The 22,786-nt window shown below is 46.3% G+C and overlaps 1 protein-coding gene across 1 annotated transcript; it reads left to right on the top strand.

Annotated features, from left to right (window-relative positions):
- Nucleotides 1-13,223: 13,223 nt before the first annotated feature.
- TUBA1C (tubulin alpha 1c) lies at nt 13,224-20,845 on the top strand. Its single transcript, XM_045829764.1, has 4 exons — nt 13,224-13,377; nt 16,648-16,870; nt 17,014-17,162; nt 19,756-20,845. Exons 1-4 carry the CDS (start codon nt 13,375-13,377, stop codon nt 20,728-20,730), a joined length of 1,350 nt encoding a protein of 449 aa, XP_045685720.1. The 5' UTR covers nt 13,224-13,374; the 3' UTR covers nt 20,731-20,845.
- Nucleotides 20,846-22,786: the final 1,941 nt, after the last annotated feature.

Here is a 22,786-nt window from a genome sequence, read left to right as displayed (position 1 = left end):
AGACTGAGAAAGAGCAGCCAGGAAGAAAACCAAGAGTCCCATGTGCGTTAAAATCAGTAGTCTTGTCAACAAAACAAACAAGCAAGCAAAATATAACCAGAGACATTGAAATTAAGAACAATCTAACAGTAACCAGAGGGGAGGTGGGAGGGGATAATGGGGGGAAGGGTTTTCAGGAACAACTATAAAGGACACATGGACAAAACCAAGAAGGGGTGGAAGCAGGGGAGGGAGATGGGAATGGCTGGGGTGGAGGGGGAAAGGTGGGGGGGTAAATGCAGACAACTGTACTTGAACAACAATAAATTAAAAAAAAAGAAATTATATATGTCAAAAAAATAACATTAAGTCAGTAGTCTTATTGCTGTACCGGCCTAGATGAATTCCAGCTCTCAGGCTTCTACAATCTCTGTTGCATATGTAGAAAAATAACAATGGAAAGCATAATTAGGAGGCTGAGGGTGGAGCTAGGGGTGCAGAGGAGTCACTGAGGCGTGATCAGAAGAATCTGGAATCGGGTTCTGTCTGCCTCCTGGAAGCTAAGTTAGGATAAGGCATTTAAGCCTACCAGCTTTTAGTTTCTTCCTCTGCACAAGGGTTAGGCTGTTAATTTTTTTTTAAGTCTCATTAGACTGTGAACACCTTAAGGATAGAAACTCTGTTATTTATCTTCATACCTCTAGTATTAAAACAATGTCTGCCAGAATATTCATGAATAAAAGTTTCTTGAAGAAAAATAAAGAAAAGGGTTAATTTATAAAACAAGATTCCAGAGATTGAACAGGAAGAAAAATGAGGGAGCAAGTGTATTAATCGGATTGGAGGGGACCCTAATAAGACAAGAGGGAGGATATTAGGAACGTGAAAGAGGGAAATTTCGTTGAGGATAGAATGGAAGCTGTTAGAGTCCAGGTTAGATCTTTAATTTAGGTTATCTGCTGACAGTGAACAGGTAAGTGTAGATTAGGAGCAAGAAAGATATCAGAGAGTTGGGAGAAGCTGTTATGAAGAGTAAGCAATAGATAGAGGCATCCTCAGTAGTGTGGGTGGAGAGGGATGAGAGCAGTTGAAGTCTCTGAGGAAAGTGAGAGGTTATCTTAACTTCCTGTGTCTCTGAAAATGTGGAAAACTCAATGAGCTACTTATATGGCTTAGTTTTTATCATTTACATAGGTCTCAAGATTGATCCCGTAGATGTTTACTAGTGTTCCCACGATCCACCCTACAACAGCCGCCGTGTCTTTCAGTTTCTCCTGGGCTCCAGATCCAGATCCCCGCACCTGCTTACAGCTACCTCTGTGCTCTGAAGGATTCCGAAACTCTCTACTGGATGGCCCCAAGATATCTCACTTCAGCCTCACATCAAAAACAAACAAACAAACAAACAAACAAACAAACAAACAGAAGTGACCTCACATACACATGCCCCAACACACGCACACCTCCCCTGGTATTTCCTATTGTGATTAGCAGCCCAGGCTCCAGAGATAGAAAATTCAGAGCCTTTTCATGTCCCTTATTCTCCAATCCAATTAGACACTGATTTCTACACTGTGAACACTTCTCAAAGCTTGCCCCTCCTCCTAGTAGGAAAACTCACAAACTGGCCAACATTTTGGGAGGTTTACACATTCCAAAATGGGGCAGGGGGAGTTGGTGGTATTCCAGCTCAGGCAGAGAGGAACTAGCTCTCCCAGGTCAAATTTACACACACACACTCAGAAGCTAGGCTCTAAAGGGCTTGTGGCCTGTGGTTGTTTGTGCAGACAGACAAATTGTGCTCCCACATCAGTACCTGCAGGTCTCAAACCTAACAGCATCACTAGCCTAGACCTCCCCTTTCCTTGGGGTGATTCTACTGTGGGTCTCGGCGTCCTTTTCTGCCACTGGGCTGTTGTCAGGCACTCATAGCCCACCCAGACGGGATTGCCTCATTTAGAAACTTGAGGCTCTGGGTGGAAGTTCTGGTCCCTTCCCACCCTGGGATCCATATGCATATTGATTCACTTCCCACTTCAGTTCTCCACTTGGAGGCCTAATCGGCATCTCATACATCGGCATCTTAATATGCCCAGAGCAAATTCCGTCCAGCTCGCTCTGCACCACCCTACACCTGTTTCTCCCAAAGTGCTCCTCATCTTAACATCAACTCCGTTTGCCCACTTGTTCAGGCCGAAACTCTCGGAGTCATTCTTAATTCTTTTTCTCACAATTTACATCCAATCCACCAAAAACTCCTTTCTAGAATCTGGCCACGTCTCAGTGTCTCCTCTGCTACCGTCCCAGGCTCCTGCCCGGATTATTATACTAGCGGCTTAACTGAGTTGTCTGCTTTCATTCTTGCCTCCCTATAGTCTATTCAAATCACAGAGGTCAGAGTGACCCTGTTAAAACAAAAGTCTAATCATGTCATGACTTTGCTTAGAGCCCTCTAACAACTTCCAATCTCACTCAGAGAAAAAGCTAGGTTTCTTACCGAGGCCTCTGATGACCCACACAGACCGGGTCCCACTTCCTTTCTCTCTCTCTCTCTCTCTCTCTCTCTCTCTCTCTCTGACCTCATCTCCTATTGCTTTTCCCTCCCTCACCCTGCTCCAGCCATTCCGTCTGCCTGGCCTGCTCTTCCCCCAGACACCCACAGGGCTCAGTTCTTCCTTCAAATCAGAGAGGCCTTCTCTGCCATATTAGGTAAAATAGAGCTCCTTATTACTCACTAAAGCCTTCTCACTCGGCTTTATTTTTCTTCCTACATTGTGTCTCTTCCCCAAACACAATTTAAACTCCTGGAAGGGCTTCACCCTGTCCTCAGTTCCTAATACAGTGCTGAGTATACACTAGGAGTCAAGGAAACATTTACTGAATAATAGAAAGAAGAGTGTAATTTTGCATTTCTAGAAAATCTTTACATTTTCAGGGAGTTATATAAAATGACTGAATTATATAAGAAAACTTAGAGACTATATTTTATTTCACAAATGACAAAACTAAGACCCACTCAGTCAGTTATGCTATAACTAGAATCCAATCTCCTAAATCCCAACCCAGTGGTCTATTTGCAAAGCTGTTTTACAGCAGCTACTACCCTCACAGCAGATTGGGAAACTCAGACACAGCTCAGATGGGGGCTTTGCCAAAGGTTGTGCTATTTAATCAAGTCAGAAACGAGACTTCCCAGTTCCTGATAGTTATTATGGCTCTGAGAGTGTACATTCTTGTCCCTGAGGAGTCCTTACTTCAATGTTTTGTCATTCTGATCTTCACTTCCCCTACCCCCAGGATCTTTCCCTTTGCCTTTCATTCCGTCCTTTCTCCAGAGGTCAGAATGATTCTGTTGCTTACTAAGTATCCGCCACTTTCCCTTATCAGCACCTGGGCTTGTCTTCCTCTGCTGCCATAACAATGTGCTTGGAATCAGGCTGTCTTTCCTCAGGCTGCTTGACAAAATACTGTAAACTGGGTGGCTTATATACCACAGAAACTTCTTTCTCACAGTTCTGGAGGCCAGAAGTTTGAGTTTAGGGTGCCAGCATGGCAGAGTTCTGATCGCCATTTTATTGTATTTCATATGGCAAGAGTCCCTTTTTATAAGGACATTAATCCCACTCATGGGGGCTCCAGCTCCCAACATCCTCGCCTCCTAACATCACAGTGGAGGTTAGGATGTCAACATGAATGTGGGGGTGACAAGCTGTCTGGTCCTGACCAGAGGCCCTTAAACCCACCGATGTCCTCAAGCAAACCAGGGTCAGGGAAACAGGTTTCATAGCTTGTTAGGTGACCTATATTCCAGGCTAATTTTTCTTTCCTCCAAAACAACTCTGGTTTACTATCAGTCATTTCAGACAGAGCAAAAGAGTATAGCAGCCAAACATAAAATTTGTTTCTTTGTTTTGAACACAAAGAATTCTTTCCTTCTCTCTCCCTTTTTTCTCACAGTTTGTGAACCGAGCTTTGTCCCTTGGGTTGGGTACAAATAAACGGAGAGGGGTAAGCAAGTAGATTTTTGTCATCCCAGGCCTTTCCACAAACCCATTTATGAGGTCAGTGGGGAACACAACTTACCAAAACAAATAAGTATGTGATTGAAAATGAGGAACTCTTGATCTCTCAGAAACAAGCAAAGACATTTCAGGGTTTCTAAAACACTTATATTCCTGGCTCCATCAGAACAAAAAAAGCTGGAGGGTAAGGGCGCAAAGTACGTGGACGAGGGGATGAAAATAGCAGGCGCTATAAAAATAGAGGCCTGTGAGGACGGGCCCACATCTGCCAGAACTCCGCGCCAGCCTCCTTCCTGCACCGGGTCTTTTAACGGAAGAGTTTGGGGATCATTCCAGGTTTGGATGACTTGGAGAACCAAACATGTAATTAAAGTTGTTGATATAAAAGTGGCTTCATATTAGTGCTTTCAGAGAGAAGACAGTGGTTTGAAACTGAAAGCATTAAAGCAGAGCTCCCAAGGAAAGGGGTGGGGATCCCCTAGGAAAAGGCTGGACCTGACACAGCCTGGGCCAGTGTGTCTTTAGGGAAATTGCTTAACCCCATGAGCCTCAGTTTCCTTTTCAGTAAGATGGAGGTGACAGTAGTTTCTACCTCATAGGGTTATTGTGGAGAATAAATAACTTAGAGCATGTAAACTCCTCAGTCTGTGGATGAAAGCCCAGGGTCGGGACACTGGTGGAGGTGGAGGCAGGGAGGAATGGAGGGAGAGGCAGTAGAGGAGTTTGGGGGCTTTTAGGACCCAGGAGATAAAAGGGCTGGGAAAGAACCGTTAGTGAGTTGACTGGATTGGAGGGGCTAGGAGGTAACCTGTTCTTAGTCCTGAAACCCGGAACTGGGAGAAGCCCACTGGGCTTTTGGGCTTTGGTTGGCTCTGAGGAGAGGGTTAAGCCAGAAGCCAGGGAGTTAGCTAAGCTCTAGGACAAAAGAACAAAACAAACAAACAAACAAAAAACCTACTATTTCTGCCAGGACTGAAAGAACCAAGAGAGATGTCCTGACTTGGTTAGCGTGGAAGGAGGGGCAGTGGCGTGCTGGTAAATGTGTAACAAGCAGCGGGGAGTGGAGGTGAGAGCCTAATTCGTAACATTCACTAACTTCCATGGTGTAAATACATCCCCCATTACTGGTTTCAAGCTACCAACACGATGTCCAACTGGTTCACAAAACTCCTGAAAATCTAGCAATTGGCTCTAGCAGCTCTAGCACACCAGTGACAGGGAGTCAGCACAGGGCCTCAGCTAGGGAGACTCCCACCGACTTGAAGTGGGAAGAAACAGGCACTGGAAGAGGCCACATGCTTTCGTCCAAATTCAACGAACTGCCTGAGTAACACGAGACTGTTTCGCCTGCAAGTTTCCTAACTGTGTATAATTCGTGCGCTGATATTCCTTTGTCCTGAGGTACTATTGTACCCATAAGGTAGGAAAAAGCAAATACTTAGTGTACTTGACAATGGCTGGTTCTGTGTCCCGGGAGGAAGGAGGGGGACGGCAGGTAGAGAGAGAGCTGGGAAAGTGACAAGGGGACGATTATCCTGATAGTCAAAGGCTCTAAGTCAATCCCCCCCATGTCTCACCTGCTGACCGGAAGTTAGAGTTACAGGAAAGAAGAGCCTCAGGGTCTGCTGTGGACTGCCTGGGTGCTTTTTAGGTATATAAAAAAATAAAGCTATTTTTGCCATAAACAGAAAAGACTTTAAGACTCTAGGATACGGTCCACTTACTGGATAAACAATGTCAATAATGGAAAAATATGAATAGTTCCTTTTAATTTTCTGCAAGAGAATTTTATCTGTTTATCTTAAAGGGGTTGGGGAGGGGATTCCTCACAGAAGAGATCGGAAAGAGCTTGGGTGAGAAGGTTTGGCTGTCGTCTGCAGGGCGGAAGTATGAGAGAAACGCAACCTGCTCAGTATTTCGGTCAGACACTGTGAGGAAACGGTTCAAAGTATTATATTTTTAAGGAATATAAAGCAGATTAGAACAAGTCAAATGATATCTCAGTGGGAATAAAATGTGGAATTTCAGAGATGAAAGCCAATCTTTGGTAACCCCCCAAAATGGAGCTAGTGGCATTTCATGTCCAGAGTCCTGAGGAAAGGGAAGCAGTCCAGAACACCGCTCCTGCCACGGGGGCGGCGGGCTCGGAAAGAATGTGTGAGAAAGTCGTAAAGCCTGCAGATATTTGCAGGCTAAAGAGAGCAGTGAGTAGAAGTTAAAGGATCTAAGGGTTATTTTTCCCCAAGAAGAAAATAATGCATTATCTAGAAGATGATACCCCGCTGTTCTGTATTCACAAGGGGTAGAAAGAAGGAAAAACCAACTGCCTGAAAATACATAGATTTTTTAGATGCTTATCATAAAGAAGGTGGTTGAACTTAACTGCAAGGACTCCTAGCTGTCCTTTGGAGGTCTTAAAAGTTGGACAATTGTCTTTTTTCTTATTAAATTAGTAGCCTTGGCCCTGGCTGGTATAGCTCAGTGGATAGAGCACTGGCCTGTGAACTCAGAGGTTGCTGGTTTCACTCCCTGTCAGGGCATGTGCCTGGGTTGCTGGCCAGGTCCCGGGTTGAGCATGAACAAGAGGCAACCAATCAATGTTTCTCTTCCTCTCTTTCTCCCTCCCTTCTCCTCTCTGTAAAAATAAATAAAATATTGTAAATAAACAAACAAACAGATAAATAAATAAATAAAATTAGTAGCCTTGCCTTAAGACAACAAATTCAATAGATGACTTTTCTGGCACTTCCTTTCCCTGTGAACTAGTGCTGCATCTGAGGAAGGGACTAGAAGTAAAAGAGGCAACTGTCACTTTAGGGATTGATTCTGGGTTTTACCTCTTGTGGTTTAGGTTAATTATTTCAAATCTCAGGGCCTTATTTCCCACATTTCCATAATAAATACCTTTGTTAAAAACATTTTTGAAAACTCCAGGCACTATTGGAGTAGAGAATATTTTGTTATAAATTGCCATATGAGCACAGAATATCCCCATACCATTATTATCTGTAACATGTAATTAGTAACTGAACACAAATAAAATTTCCTGTATTACTGGTATTCTTGCATAGAAAATAGGAGTTAGACCGAAAAAACATAAGGTTCAGTTTTATGTGAATTATTTTCTCTTTACTAAGGTTTTGTGGACATGCTATAGGTCCAATTTAAAGGCCAAACTTCCTCAAGCCAGAGTAGGTATGCAACACTTCTTTCCCTAAAGCATTGTAAGACTCCAGCAAAAGCCCCATCTGTAAGTATTTATCTGATATACTTGTGATTCCTAGAAGACGCTGACTGAATGAAACATATTTTTAACTTTGCTCATTTTTGTACAGCTCTCATGTACAACAGAAGCCTCAAGTCACAGCATCACAAAAAATTAGGGCTGGACAAGGCCTTAGAGATAATCCTGTCCAATCCCCTCATATTAAGCATGCAAAACCTGGGCCGCAAGGAGGAGAAACGCCTGTTCAAAGTTGTATCGCCAAAAATGGCAGAGCACTGGCTCTGTTAATAACTGACATGTTTGTGGTGTCTTCTGGAAAATATCAGCTTCTGGAAAGTGAGATTAGTTTCTGCATCTCCCCATTCAGTGATTTTTAGACCCATAAATACCTGTTCATTTTAATAAAGGTTAAATTTTTAACTGTCTGCCCAGGAGATTCCCCACCTCCTCAAAAAAAAAAAAAAAAAAAAAAGTCCAGCAGAGGGCAGCAAACTTAAATATAGATCCCAATGCTTGAAATGATTTTAAATGCCAGAGGAAGCATCTTCACCTCTAATTTTGTCCACCACCAACCACCTCCAACAGTAGCAGCTACCTATTTTACATACTGCCTTACATGTGTATGTGCTGTGTTTTACCTCATTATTTATCTCATTTAATCCTCATAACAATGTATCCACCTACCAGTTACATACTACCCCATTTTATAGAGGAGATGTAAAGAGATTAGGAAAGGTACTCACCCTGGCCTGGTAGCTCAGTTGGTTGGAGTCTTGTCCCATACACCAAAAGGTTGTGTGTTTGATCCCTGGTCGGGGCACATACCTAGGTTTCAAGTTCGCTGCCCAGTCTGGCACATACAGGAAGCAGTTGATTGATGTTTCTCTCTCCCTCTTCTCTCTCTAAAATCAGTAAACATATCCTCAGATGAAGATTTAAAAAAGAAAGAAAGAAAAAAAGAAATATGCACAATGACCCACAGCTAGAAAACAAAACAGCCAGAATCCAAACCAAGGTGATCAGGAATGCAACCCTTAGACACATGATTGTTCAAGGGCATCTGTCTGAATGTGAGGTAGTAGGTAGAGAGAAGAAGAAAAAAAAGGTATTTTGTTAATGAATCATATGAAATCAGAATCTAAAAATAAAACGCCTATTATTTTAAAATTGCCACACCGAACTCTTCTTATCAAGGTTCCTAGTGACATCTACATGGCTAAACTCAGGGGTCATTTCTGAGTTCTCATCTTCCTTCACCTGTTGGCAGCCTTTCATCCTGTTGATCACTCCCCCCTTGGTTTCCAGGGCCTCACACTCTGATTTTCCAACACATTGGCTGTTCCCTCTTGCTGGCCTTTAGCCGGTTCTCCCAGAGCCAGTCCTTGGTCCTCTGCTGTTTCTACATCCACTCCCTCAGTGATCTCACCCAATGTCACAACTTTAGGGTGGCATCTAGATGTATATCTCCACCCAGATCCCTCTCCCTTGAAATTCATACTCTCATATCCTGCTGGGTATTGGGCATCACCACTTCCACATGAACATCAACATGTCGACCAAAAACAAACCCTTGATGTCATCCCCCTCTAAGCCTGCACCATTCATAGCCTTTTGCATCTGTTGATGGCAAATCCACCTCTCAATCATTCAGGCAAAAAACTCTGGAGTAATCCTTGCCTAGTCTTTCCCTCACATATGAGCCTCTGGGAAATCATTTTGGCCCCATCTTCAGAAAGTAGCCAACTCTAAACTTTTCACCACCTCCTCTGCTACTGCTCTAGTCTGAGTCCTCATGATCTCTCAGAAGGATTACTGCATGAGTTATCATCTCAAAATGGATTCCTACTTCTACCCGTGCCTTCCGATTATCTATTCTCACACAACCAGCGTGATCTTTAAAAAAAGGTAATCAGGTCAAGTCACTTCTATGTTTTGAGCCCTACATTGGCTCTCCATGTCAGAGTAAAAGCCACAGGACTCGCAGTGGCTTACAAGAAGCTACTAGATCTGGCTCTCTCATCTACTCTTCATCTTTTCCAGCCAAACTGGCCTCCCTGCTCTTCCTTCTAAGAACACTCTTGCCTTTGCTCCAGCTTCTGACTGTTCTGGGATCACTCCTCTCCCACACAGCCACCTGGCCAACCCCTCATGACCTTCAAGTCTTTGTTCAGATTTCACTTCCCATTAAGGCTCACCCTGACCATCTCGTTTATATCGCAACTGTTGGTGCTCCAAAATATCCCACAATGGTATATTGATTATTTTGGATTAAAGTCACTTTAGAAGCAGCAGGAGCAGGAGGAGCTCTCAGACTCTCTAAATGCAGGAAATAAGTCTCCCTGTGACAAGTACCTTCCCTGCTATAGACTGGGCTAAGGAGCAATCAGACTAACAAAGAAACAGCCTTATCGCCAGATGTGAGAATCCAGACTGAGTCTCTATAATCAAAGCCTCGTTAATTTTACTAGTTTACTGCCCTAGCTTACATTCTACTGAAATTCCTTACCAGCTCAGCTGCAAGAACTCATGAGGTGTAGAAGGTGGAAGGAATTCCCTCTCCAGGACAGAACCTTCCTCTCCACGCCTCCTCCCCTTCTCATTCCACTTTACTTTGCTCTATATGTTCCTGTAGCACTCTACACCTTCTAATAAATTACATAAGTTACTTAACATTTTTTGACAGGGCAGTTATAACTTTATTGAGGTTCTTTTTAATTAAAATCTTCCACAATAGAGGCTACAGCCTGCAGGAGAAGCAGCCTTCTAAATGCTTCCTGCTCAACAACCCATACATTGAAGTCAAATTTAGTTTATTCCCTATTCCTTCAGTCTCGGTGGCTAAGGGATAATGGATGGAAGTAGAGAGAAGAGGCGAGGATGAGGTCAGCTTTAAAAGAAAAATCCTGAAGGGCTTCAACTTAAACCAGCTGAAGCCTGTTTTCACAGCTGTTCTTCACCCAGTTCCAGCCAACCAGGAATAAGTTAAATACTGTATAGTTCTGCTACCTCAGCTGATGACAACAGTAGCAGCTTTCCAGACTTGGGCCTAGTTTGCTAGTTGCCAATGTTGCAGCTGCCAAAATTACCAAAGGAGACTTCAGGCCAGCTCCTACACCCTCTCACTCCTCTCAATGGGAGGGTTGGCTGGACCCTCGGAGACCAGTCCATCGGGCAGCCTCATTTACCCTTCTCCTGTGTACCCGTGACTGAGTCTAGGACCTTCTCGATATAGCATAACTTAATTTGTTTTATTATGCTCATTGTATTCCCCCCCCCCCCGAACATTAGCTTCATGAGGCAGAGATCTGTCAGTGTTGTTCCCATACCTATTCCTGTTACTGGAAAGGGACCAGGCCTGGAGACAGTGAAACAGGGCCGGCTTAGGGTAGAAGCAACAGGAGAGGACAGGCTGAGCTGCCTCGGTTCTACAGAAAAGTTATAGGATAGAAGTGAGCCCAGGCAGGACTGCTTTGGCTCACTGGGAAATCAGAGAAAAGGGGCCTCAGAGACAGGTTCATGGGGTGAGCCTAAGATGGGCTGCTGATGCCCATTGCTCCCCTGAGTGAAGTCTTGCTGGAGTTCCTTCGAGTTCAGGAGATGGGTGCCTGTGGGGGAGGGAGATGGGGAGGGAGAGAAAGGCCTGGACCTACGCTGGGCCCTTTGTTTTGAGTGTTTTAAAGGCTGGGGATTCAGGGGAGGTCTTAGGAAAGGATCTCAATAGAACATTCACCAGCTTTCCCAGGTGTGCCCTTTCAGGGTTGTGGTCTCTACCGAGTGGTCAGTGCCACAGGACAGGGTCATTAGTCCCTGCAGCTGGTGCTGGCGCTGCCCACCTGGGTATGCTGCTTTGCTGGGCCTGGGGCTGAAATGCAACAGGAGCCTCGATGTTACCTCCAGGGAGGACTGCATGAGCAGTGATGTGCCAGGGGAGGAAAGGCCATGAGGGGGGTGAGGCCCAGCGCCAGTTTTGCCCATTGCCAGGTACCCAGGGCTTTCCACCCTGGTGACCCTCTGCACCTGGCTATAAACTGCTCAGCCAGTTTATTCAGCTGCCTCAGTTTCCCCATTCTACTTACCAAGGAATTTCTTTAGCTTCTTATCTTACTATGCTGCCTCATTCCTAAGCACCTAGAAACTGTGCTAAATGTATTTATGGAATGAATCCAAAAAAGTGTAAAGCTCTACTAATTAAGACTAAAATTTTAACAACAGACTAAAATGCTAGTTACTCCAAATTGCAGAATACCTTGCCACGCACTAGGAATTCAGTCAACGCTGGATGAATGAACTACATGCTGTAACATGAAGAAAAGTAGCCTACATATTCTCACAGCATCTGTTCTGTGTGTACATGTTGGAGTGGACCTCAAGTTCTGCCTATTCAGTATCCAAAACCCATTTTTGCTTTCATTTAGCCTTTTCCTACTTCTGGAAAATGCCCTGTAACTTACACTCTGTATAGCAGTCACTATTGTTCTCTGGATATTTCCATAAACTCTGTCACCCAGAGCTGGTGCAGGAATTTAAGAGCTAACATAACGAAGTTGCAGAGAGAGAAAAACAACTAAAATAAAGGACGCTGAAGTCAGGGCAGGGGAAGCTTTCCGCTTACCTGTTAGTCCTTATGCCTGGTGGAATAATCCAAGTGGCATACAACAGAGTAACAGGAGAAAATCAGATATTAATATGAGTTCTCAAGGAATTCACAGAAGCATGAAAAGTCCAAAGACAGCGAGGCAAAGTTAGGTAAATATGCATCTTGGACTGAGGGGGAGGTGGGCAATCCACGGGCAGATGAGATGAGGAGGAGCACACATTTGTTAAAGATCCTTGCAGAAACAATGGGACACAAAGGGAAGCCAGGGAACAGGTTTTTGCTTTTTGATCCAGTTTGCCACACTGAATGTTTATGTGCTATGGTGAATATTCTAAGATTCACTTTCAAAGGTTTTTCTATCTGAATCTCTTTAGGCAGGTAAGGGGTAGGTAAAAAACTCCTGAGTTCAAAATAATCTGCATGCCAGGGTGCACAATATGGGTAAGACTCCCTCCCGACGCCACGCGTCTGAGAAATAAAGAGTACATTTGGAGCACCTAGTCAGGGGAGCGGCGGCCGGAGGAGCATAAGGCAGTGAGGACTGAGGGTGCTCCACTGCCAGACCAGCTGTGTGACCGTCGACTGGTTTAATTCCACTGAGTCTAGTTTTCTCATCTGTAAAATGGGGATAACTCACAGGGTTTGTTGCGGGTGTAATGTGATTAATACACTGTAAAAAACCAGCTCTTCTGCATAGTAAGCAGTCAATAAATGAACTAAAAAAAAAAAAAAGCTTTTGCACCAAGTGCAAAGAGATTGTTGTTAGTAACCAAAAGTTTCCTGTTTTAAAGGAAGCAGGAAAACTAGCAAGGAAAAGCACCCATCAAAGTGAGGCTTCAGAACGGATGGTAGTAATTGAGACCTGGAAAGACCAACAAGGGACCCGCGCGCCTGGGGAGAGACTGAAGCTGCAGCGGACGCGGCGGAGGCGGCTCGCGGGCGGGGCCTTTGTAGAAAGGAGAGCCTCTGCGACTGGTTGGAGGCCACGTGGGGCGTCCTCCCACGCCCGGGACAGGGTGTGGCGCGCGGCGGGAGGGTCCGCCCTTCGGGGCTCCGGCCGCCGCTCCCCTTGCTGGGCGCCAGGCCTAGGTTAGGCTTGGCGCACCGGTCGCCACCCACCCATTGAGGGCGCGGCGCAGGCTTCACCACCCGGCCCCTCTGAGACGCGGTCTCCATCCTCTTTCCCACTCCAGCAGCCCACTCATGGGCCTCCGGCCTGTCTCCTCCCCTTCTTGGTTCTTCTAGCTGCTTCCAAAGAGTTTGGTTTGAACTTTTGAACCCACCAATCAGCGCCACGTACTCATCCTCTCTTTCTCCCAGCTACGTAGAGGGGGCGACCGGCCAAGGGCCACGCAGCTGGAGGCGGGGCCGGGGGTGGGCCCGGGCGGGGTTCAGTGCCCGCCCTCCCTGCTAGGGGCGGGTATATAGGGTCCCGCGCGCTGGTAGCCAGACCATTTCTCCCCCGGATTCCTTGGAAATCTGTTAGTGGGAGGTTTTTCTCGCCTTCCCTTCGCCTTCTCCAGCCCCGCGGAGCCCTACAAGTCTCAGTTATGGTATGTTACGGGGAGGGGGTGGTTGGGATTGTCTCCCTGTCCCAGTCCCCGTCCCCGTCCTTGTCCCTGGGCGGGGAGAATGAGTAGTCTTCATGGGCGCGGGACCGGGGTTGCACGTGGGACAGCATCCGGGACGCCTCCAGTGACTTCTAGTGACCCGGTTGGGGAAGCTGAATTCACCCGGCACCTCCTTGAGTTAAGAGACTCAGCTCGAACACTGCCCTCAGTGGAAGTGGAAAACTTTCTAAAGATCCTGGTGAGAGAGTATCGTCCTAGGGCCAGCCACCGCCTTGGGAAGGCCAGGAAGTCTTCACAGTGACTTCCAAGGGCTGATGAGAACTAAAAATTTCCCCCATCCCATTTCCCCAAATGACCTCACCGTCCCTTACGAATTGGAAGTACCTGGAGCACTTGGTGCGCTTCCGCACGGAAAGCGCAAGCACTTACTGGCTCGCCCTCCCCACCGCCCTGTGACTCGCTGCTGACTCACCTGTGGCCAGGCTCTGGAGAGGTTTCCATTGTACCAATCCACCTGAAGGCGGATCCCATCACTAACAACCCCAGGCATGAGGAGTCTAGGCAGATTCCTCATGTTGTCTAATCCTGCATTTCTGGTGTTCATTTAGAGGGCTGTTTATAGCTGAAACTTTCTACTGCAGCCAGGTTAAAAAAACCACAGGGTAAACCAGTACTGACAATGTGTTCTTCGTTTCAAAGAAACGTGAAAGTACACACAACTTGAGTATTTTCTACGTAACTGCCAGAGGTATTGAAAACAACTAAGAGCCTCTGCCGGTTTACCTGAGTAAAATAAGCCATGTTTTAAAACCAGTATGTGTTCCAAAATAGTATTTCTTTTTTTAAAAAAAAAAAGGGATACAGTGAATAGTAGCAAGTTGCATTCTTCAGAGACAGACTGCCACAGTTACCGAAAGTGTGTCTAATGGTAACAACTTGCTTGCGTGCTTTTCACTAAGCAAAACCAAAAATACTGGTTTAAAAAAAAGGTTGAGAAAGTAGTGTGATGGTTTAAAGAAGCAATTTTCAACTGGTGAGCTGCAAGACTTTTTAAAGCATGAGATACCTGACTGTTGAGTCAGGGGCACTGACCTCTTTTCCCTTAGCTTGTCTAATAGAACTAGCTGTCTGGTGTGGATCAAATTTATACTGACTTTTTGTTGTTGTTCAGGTCAGCAAAAGTATGTATTTTTAGTATGCCACAGAATTTTAGTAATTTGTGTATGCCATGAGATGAAAAAGGTTGAAAGTCACTGGTTTAAATGCAGGGAGAGCAGCAGCAGCAGGCCTGTTCCACAGTCACAGGTTAGATGGAGAGACAGTGACTGCTCAGCCGCTTAAAGCTAAACTAATGGACTTCCGTCACCTGTTGTTTCTCCAGCTCCCCTGCAGCCAGGGGGCAGTGGAGGGCACAATCTGCACAGGAATTGGCTTAGACTGTTGGACAAGGGAAGGAAATCTTGGGGCTCAAAAGGCTTTATTATTATTATTATTATTATTATTATTATTATTATTATTATTTTAAAAATTTTATTTTTTGGAGGGAGAAAGAGGGAGAGAAACATCGATGAGTGAGAGAGACACTGATCACACGCCCTCCCAGCTGGGGACCTGGCCGGCAACCCAGGCGCCTGCCCTGACTGGGGATCCAGCCAGCGACCTTTTTACCAGCGCTCAGTCCCCTGAGCCACATCAGCCAGGGCTCAGAGGGCTTTGATGGGAGAAGCACCTTCTTAGATTGAGAGTATTTTATCAGATACTTTAGCTCCGTGGGTGTGGGTCTGGATCTGTCACAGACGAGTCCCTGGTTCTCTCCAACTTTCTTGAGCTGTGGAATTTCAAAGTCCAGTGAAAGGTAAACATGATGCAATGGCTAAATCGTCATGGGTCCATGGGAACAAACAGCCCTTTTCTCCCACAGCCCTAGAAGTTGGGCTAGTGGGTGCAGGTGATCCTGGACTTGTGATGTGGTCATGAGACCGTGAGTGTTTCATGGGCAGTGTAGGTGGGAAGGAGCGGGACCACAATCAAAGGTGAGTGATTAGAGTTTTATGATCTCAGGTTATGAAACCAGACTCTGAGACCTTAGCTGGTGTTGAATTTTCTTTAAAAGTCCTCTGCAAATCTCCAAAGTAGTTAATTTGACTTATGATGAAATACAATAAACACTTCTTTTGTTTCTGTCTTAAGTCTGTGGGTGTAGAGGTTCATTGCTATTTTTTAAATCCTTACTAGAGGATGTACTTGTTGTCGTTGTTGTCGTTTTAAGAGGGAGGGGAAGGGAGGGAAAGAAACATCAACGGTTGCCCCTCACAGGCGCCCCGACTTGGGACTGAGCCTACAGCCCGGGCATGTGCCCCGACCAGGAGTCAAACCCAGGACCTCTCCCTCCAACTCACTGAGCCGTACTGGCCAGGGCTTGCCTTCTCTTACGAAACAGGAATGAGTTTGGTAGCATTATTTTGTTCAGCAAATGAAGGAAAACAAACCTTTTCTCAATAGTATTGTTAAATTCTTAACTGCAGGCTTTCTCCACAGTACCAAAAATATCTACATTTTACTAGGAAACCACTGAAGTCTTGGTGACACTTGTAGCTTTTATTGTTCTGTGTCTCCACACCCAGCCCCATCACTCAGGCATGTTGGTAGTGAAGGAAAATGTTCTTCCTTAAGATTAAATTCTCCCACAATGTTAAAAAGCTGCCTCTGGCCAGTTTTTAAAATACAGCTAACTGCTGCTTATCTGGCGTTTTCTCCATGAGTCATATGGCTACAGTTTTCTGGTTTAAGCTGGTTTTAAAGGGAGAAGCTCTTGTCTTTTAAAGAATAGGATTAAAGAGGGACCAGAATGAGCTCAGTAGTTACAGGCACACAGAATGAATCACAGCTGAAAGGCAGAATCCTGCGAGCCTAAGAGGACTCAGGAGCTGGGGGGAAATGTATTGCTACAGAGCAGCCTGGTCTTTCTGAAGTGGTAGGAGCCTGACCTTGAATATCTAATGTGGCTACAAAGGAAAGGTCTTGTCTCTAGTCTGTCTAGTAGTTCATTAACATATCTTTGGTTTTCCCAAGCATTTTCTCTGAATTAGTCTTCAACAAAGACTAGGTGGTGGTGCAATAGTCTGGGCAGGAGTGGCCTTCAGGAAGGTGATTATCTATCCTGAAGATTAATTAGTCATTTAGGTGTGAATCATTCCTAAATGTCCCATCCAGTATGTTATATTCTGGCATTTTCCTTTCTTCCTCACACAGCGTGAGTGCATCTCCATCCACGTTGGGCAGGCTGGTGTCCAGATCGGCAATGCCTGCTGGGAGCTCTACTGCCTGGAACATGGCATCCAGCCCGATGGCCAGATGCCAAGTGACAAGACCATTGGTGGGGGAGATGACTCCTTCAACACCTTCTTCAGTGAGACAGGCGCTGGCAAGCATGTGCCCAGGGCAGTGTTTGTAGACCTGGAACCCACAGTCATTGGTGAGTTGCCCTCAGTGACCCAAGTGAGATCCCAGGGGTCTGGGGCAGGAGGTGTGTCCTGGGACCTCTGTGGATGCCCTGGGCTCGAGGGGGCTTGTGGGGGGTTGTTAGTGATGGGTGGCTGCTTTGTTTCCCTCCTCCAGATGAAGTTCGCACTGGTACCTACCGCCAGCTCTTCCACCCTGAGCAGCTGATCACAGGCAAGGAAGATGCTGCCAATAACTATGCCCGTGGGCACTACACCATTGGCAAGGAGATCATTGACCTCGTCCTGGACCGAATTCGGAAACTGGTAAATGCAGTACTTAGGGTGGGGTGAGAGTTTTCTGAGTTTTAAGAGACCAAACTATAGGAATCATTCTGTGCACAGGCTGTAACTGCTCACTAAATATAACTGGAATTTAAACCAGACAGTCCCAGTTGATGGGACAGCTATTTGGGGTAGGGATACGTGCTCTTTTGCCTATTTCTATGTCTTACAAGGCAGATTTGGGCCACTGGACAATTGCTCATTCAGTGAGCCCAAGTTTACCAAAAGTCAAGGACAGAACCAGGGGGCCTAACCAGTTTGCCTGACAGATCATTAAACATCCTTATTCATGTTGATGAGTCAGCTTCCCTGCTTCACGCTGAGACATCCCTTTGTAGGTTATCTTAGTCACAGTGAGTAGGTGGCTGGATTAGACATGTAACCAACTGATCAAATTGTTAAAAAGAAAAGCCTGGCCTGGTGCCTGGTTAGTACAAAAAGTTCAGAGCTCAGGAAGCCAGTATAACACCGATTAGAAAAGGCCAACACTGGAGATGCTCAATGTTGAAGTGGAGGCAGGGCAGCTCCCTTATTATAGAACTGAGTGTCGATCGCTGAAACTGGGAAGGCCTCGAGGTAGAGACACACAAAGCAGGTGGCTTGCTGTTCTGCTAGAGTTCGGGGCAGTGTGGGGCAGCCCTGTAGAGGACGAACCTCAGGCAACTGTGTCCACTTCGGTGAAGTTCGTAAGTGTTCTGTGTGGGTCACTCTTAATTAAGAGTCTGGCCGTCACCTGACTCTTTGCCCCTTAGACATGTGGGCAGCTTGTGAGTAATTAACCCAAAATTGAGACTGAGCACTTGGGCAGAGCAGCTTGTTAGGAAAGTCACATTGTATTGGCTGACCAGAAAGTCCATTTACTATTCTCTGTAAAATAAAAGATGCATTTTTCGTTTTCACCAATAACTTTATTGATTTGGATATTTTGAGTATGTCAGCTAGCTCCCACTATTGGCTTCTAGTGGGTAGAGAGGCCAGGGGTGCTGCTAAACATCTTCCAATGCACAAGGCAGCCCCACAGCAAAGAGTTATTTGGCCAAAATGTCAATAGTACCAAGAAATTTGCAAATCAATCACTTTTGACACGTTCAGTCAGTCACAGCACCTTCTCTGTACACTAAACAAATCATTTTTGCATTTTAGTTGCATTTTTTCTTTCTTGAAATAATGCATACTATGCCAAAAATGTTGCATATCTTCCATCTTCAATATTAAAATGGCTGCACAAAAATCTACCAATTTTGATAAGTTTTTTTAACACACGCTGATAGGACATCTGTCACTATACAATCTAACAATTGTTTTCAATGAGGTTAAAGACCACTAGGCACTACTAGAGCCATTGCACTGAAAAAACTGTAACGGACTTTTTGGCCACCCCAGTACTAAGCCCAGCCACAACTGGTCTATTCTGAAAAGAATGGCCTTTGCATCATTTATGGCTTCATACTTTTCCAGATGTTTATCAGTGTCCCAAGCAAAATTTGGGTTAATGGTTCCTACATTTGCAAGTCAAGTTTCAGCAATTAGCACTGACTTGGCAAATCATGACCTGTGTGTAGGAGCAAATAAGTCTAGTAAAAGCCATTGAGACTTTAGGAGTGAAGTTCATTGACTACCAAAACAATTGTATTTGCCCTTGGTGTTGTCATTGTGTCCATATGAGGTGTAGCGGATGTAATTGGTGGCCAGGGTCTGCCCTGTGCGTTGATCTCATTGTAGGCCCCATTGGAGAGGAGAACTGGAAGGGGTGGTTAGAGTATGTCCACAAATCTGTGTACACCTTTTGAGAAGTGAGGGTTAACGGAATACTTTGCTTACAAGGTCAAAATCATCTTTTCATAGAGTTGCAGTCTGCTAACCAGAATAGCCTAGTTGAGCAGCAGAAAGCCCCAAAGGTCTTAGGGAATTGTGACAGTAAGTCACCTTTCCCAGGATGACCGGGCTTTCAGATAGCTAGTACTTACTGTGCCAAGCACTGTTCCAAGTACTCATTTAATTCTCAGCCACCTGGAGTAGATTAGTGTTCTCATTTACTGAATGAGAAAACTGAGACTGAGAAATGAATTTGGCCACACAGCAAGGAACTGGTGGAGCCAGATGACCCAACCTGACTCCAATACCAGGGCATTCAACTTGGCTCTTCCGCTGTATTTCAGCTCAGAGTGCAGCTGCCAGATCTTTCTGTAAGACATCCATTGTATGGAGCTGGTGGTCCAGCCTGCCCTTGGTAGCTCTCCAGCTGATAAGAAGCTGCCCTTGGTCTGTGGTCACAGCAAGGGCACCAGAGTCGCTCTCCCAGTCGCTAATACTCGGGCCCTGCATCCACTTCTGGAGTCCTCCATCTTCAGAGACAAAAATGGTTTACTTTTAAATACACTTTTAGCAGGTCCCCCCACCCCAGGAATTGTGAAAAGTTTCTCTGAATCACTTAGCACTTTAGAAGCTTTTTATGATAGCTTTTTTAGCAAATATTCAAAAGACTTTTAAAAATCTTGATTAATGTAGTAATTATGGATTCAAAGAAGTCATTGTAGTTTTCATCAAGGCTTAAATTAAAACTTTTCTTTTCCAGGCTGACCAGTGCACAGGTCTTCAGGGCTTCTTGGTTTTCCACAGCTTTGGTGGGGGAACCGGCTCTGGGTTCACCTCCCTGCTGATGGAGCGTCTCTCTGTCGATTATGGCAAGAAGTCCAAGCTGGAGTTCTCCATTTACCCAGCCCCCCAGGTTTCCACAGCTGTAGTGGAGCCCTACAACTCCATTCTCACCACCCACACCACCCTGGAGCACTCTGATTGTGCCTTCATGGTTGACAACGAGGCCATCTATGACATCTGTCGTAGAAACCTCGATATTGAGCGCCCAACCTACACTAACCTGAATAGGTTGATAGGTCAGATTGTGTCCTCCATCACTGCTTCCCTCAGGTTTGATGGAGCCCTGAATGTGGATCTGACCGAATTCCAGACCAACCTGGTGCCCTATCCCCGCATCCACTTCCCTCTGGCCACATATGCCCCTGTCATCTCTGCTGAGAAAGCCTACCATGAACAGCTTACCGTAGCAGAGATCACCAATGCATGCTTTGAGCCAGCAAACCAGATGGTGAAATGTGACCCTCGCCATGGTAAATACATGGCTTGCTGCCTGTTGTACCGTGGTGACGTGGTTCCCAAAGATGTCAATGCTGCCATTGCCACCATCAAGACCAAGCGCAGCATCCAGTTTGTGGACTGGTGCCCCACTGGCTTCAAAGTCGGCATTAACTACCAGCCTCCCACTGTGGTGCCTGGTGGAGACCTGGCCAAAGTACAGCGAGCTGTGTGCATGCTGAGCAACACCACAGCTATTGCTGAGGCCTGGGCTCGCCTGGACCACAAATTTGACCTGATGTACGCCAAGCGTGCCTTTGTCCACTGGTACGTGGGTGAGGGCATGGAGGAAGGAGAGTTTTCTGAGGCCCGTGAGGACATGGCTGCCCTAGAGAAGGATTACGAGGAGGTTGGAGCGGATAGTGCTGAGGGAGAGGATGAGGGTGAAGAGTATTAACCTGTCTGCTGCAGTGTTACACTCCAGTGTCTTGATACTGTCTTATTTCTGTCCTGTGAAGTCCTTCGTATCCCAAATCTACCAATAAAGGTGATGTTTATATTTTAATGTGAAACTGGCTTCTGTATCACAGTAAATACCCCACATATTCAAGGCCAGTTAGGGGGTGGAGGCTGGCAGCTGATCCACATGGTCATTGGATCAACACTTCAGGTGGCCTCCGGGTGCCTTATGTGGTGCCGCGATTTGTTTCACTCAGACCTGAACTGGTGAATGGTGATAATCACTTATGTGAAGGCAACAGGCTCAGGCAGACAGGGCCTGTGTTCCTCAGACTACAGTGGGGGATGTGTCGTGTTAAAATGCAGGTCCAAATCTGTGGGCTGAGGTAAAGCTTCCCGCTGGGTTCTCGTGGCCCACTGTGACCACATGTGGGATAGCAAGGGGGTGGGTAGAACAGGTAGTGATGGGTGGAGCCAAAATTCAAGTAACCAGTTAGGCTGACATGAGTACTGTCAGGATTTAGTAAAACAAGTCACATTGAGGCAGGATAGTATGCTAGGAAAATTTCTTGGTGAGTGGAATGAGGAAACAGGCAGCCAAATAAACTGGCTGAGCAGTTTATAGCCAGGTGCAGGGGGTCACCAGGGTGGAAAGCTCTGGGTGCCTGGCAATGGGCAAAACTGGCCCTGGGCCTCACCCCCCTCATGGCCTTTCCTCCCCTGGCACATCACTGCTCATGCAGTCCTCCCTGGAGGTAACATCGAGGCTCCTGTTGCATTTCAGCCCCAGGCCCAGCAAAGCAGCATACCCAGGTGGGCAGCGCCAGCACCAGCTGCAGGGACTAATGACCCTGTGCTGTGGCACTGACCACTCGGTAGAGACCACAACCCTGAAAGGGCACACCTGGGAAAGCTGGTGAATATCCTACTATTGAGATCCTTTCCTAAGACCTCCCCTGAATCCCCAGCCTTTAAAACACTTGAAACAAAAGGGCCATGTAGTGAGCTTGTGCCTTTCCCTTCCCTTCTTCCTCCCCCACCACCATGCAGCTGCTAAACTTCAAGGGACCCCTGGGGACCTGCAACCAGGGAACAATAAGGGCCAGCAGCTTGTCCAGGGCTCACCCCCTGAACCTGTCCCCAAGGCCCCTTTTCTCTGACTCCCCAGTGAGCTAAGGCAGCCCCGCCTAGGCTCTCCTGTTGCTCCTGTGCTAAGCCCTTTCTTGTTCCACTGCCCCAGCCTTAATAAAGACAGTCTCATAACCACCTGGACTCATGCTGTGGAATCCGTCCTGCCCGAAGTCAAGAACCTACATGCTACAGGCCGGCCTGAGGCCACCCTGCCCCAGCCTTGTCCACTTTCTGGTAACAACATGGGAAGGGCTTCAGAACTGTGCTGATATATTCCAGGCTTAGCCAAAACCTACAACAGCAAATAAAGTTGCACTTTTCAAGAAATTACTACTTGGAGAAAGTGAAGTTGGCTGAGACACAAAGCTACATGTCACGTGGTTGTAGTATTGGTAGTTGACCCAACGGATGGTAGGAATATTTGAAGCAGGGGAATAATAAGGAAAACTGAAGAATGGTGTGTTCGTAGGAGAGCTTGGGGAGGGGAGAGCTCCCTAATCTGGATCCTCTTCCAAGCACCCGTTGGGAGCAGCACAGTTCTGGGGACGGCCAGGAGAGGAGGGGCTTCAGCATTGGTGACGGGAGAGCTTGGTGGCTGGTGCTCTGGTACCGGTGGCATGGCCTGTAAGACAGAGCTGAGCAATGGAAAAGGATGAAGATGACCAAAAAGGGCCAGGCCTCGTGCAGAAGGGAGGAACCAGTTTTGGTGCTTGGGTGCTGGCCTGAGTGGAAATGCCACATGAGTGGCAGGAACGAGGGCAGGCGCAGCGAGGCAGCTCCTTGGGCTAATTACCCCTGGCCAGGAGCAGCTCCTCTAATTACTTCAGTACATTTACCTTACAGGTAAATTCTTTTCTACGTGTGCTGAGTGTGAAAACATTGGAAACTTGAAAGCAGATGCCATGGTGTCGGGGTAAAAGAAG

Source organism: Phyllostomus hastatus, unplaced genomic scaffold (assembly GCF_019186645.2).
Source record: "Phyllostomus hastatus isolate PE091 unplaced genomic scaffold, TTU_PhHast_1.1 phas_scaffold_93, whole genome shotgun sequence".
NCBI classification, from domain to species: Eukaryota; Metazoa; Chordata; class Mammalia; order Chiroptera; family Phyllostomidae; genus Phyllostomus; species Phyllostomus hastatus.
Note: the sequence above shows the minus strand (reverse complement) of the source record. Positions and strands in the feature narration are given on the sequence as shown.

What these genes read in the sequence shown, in the direction of transcription:
- TUBA1C (XM_045829764.1), top strand. An exon ending in CCTGGAACCCACAGTCATTG is followed by an intron (nt 16,871 to 17,013) that starts GTGAGTTGCCCT and finishes TCCCTCCTCCAG; the next exon opens with ATGAAGTTCGCACTGGTACC. An exon ending in TGGACCGAATTCGGAAACTG is followed by an intron (nt 17,163 to 19,755) that starts GTAAATGCAGTA and finishes TTTCTTTTCCAG; the next exon opens with GCTGACCAGTGCACAGGTCT.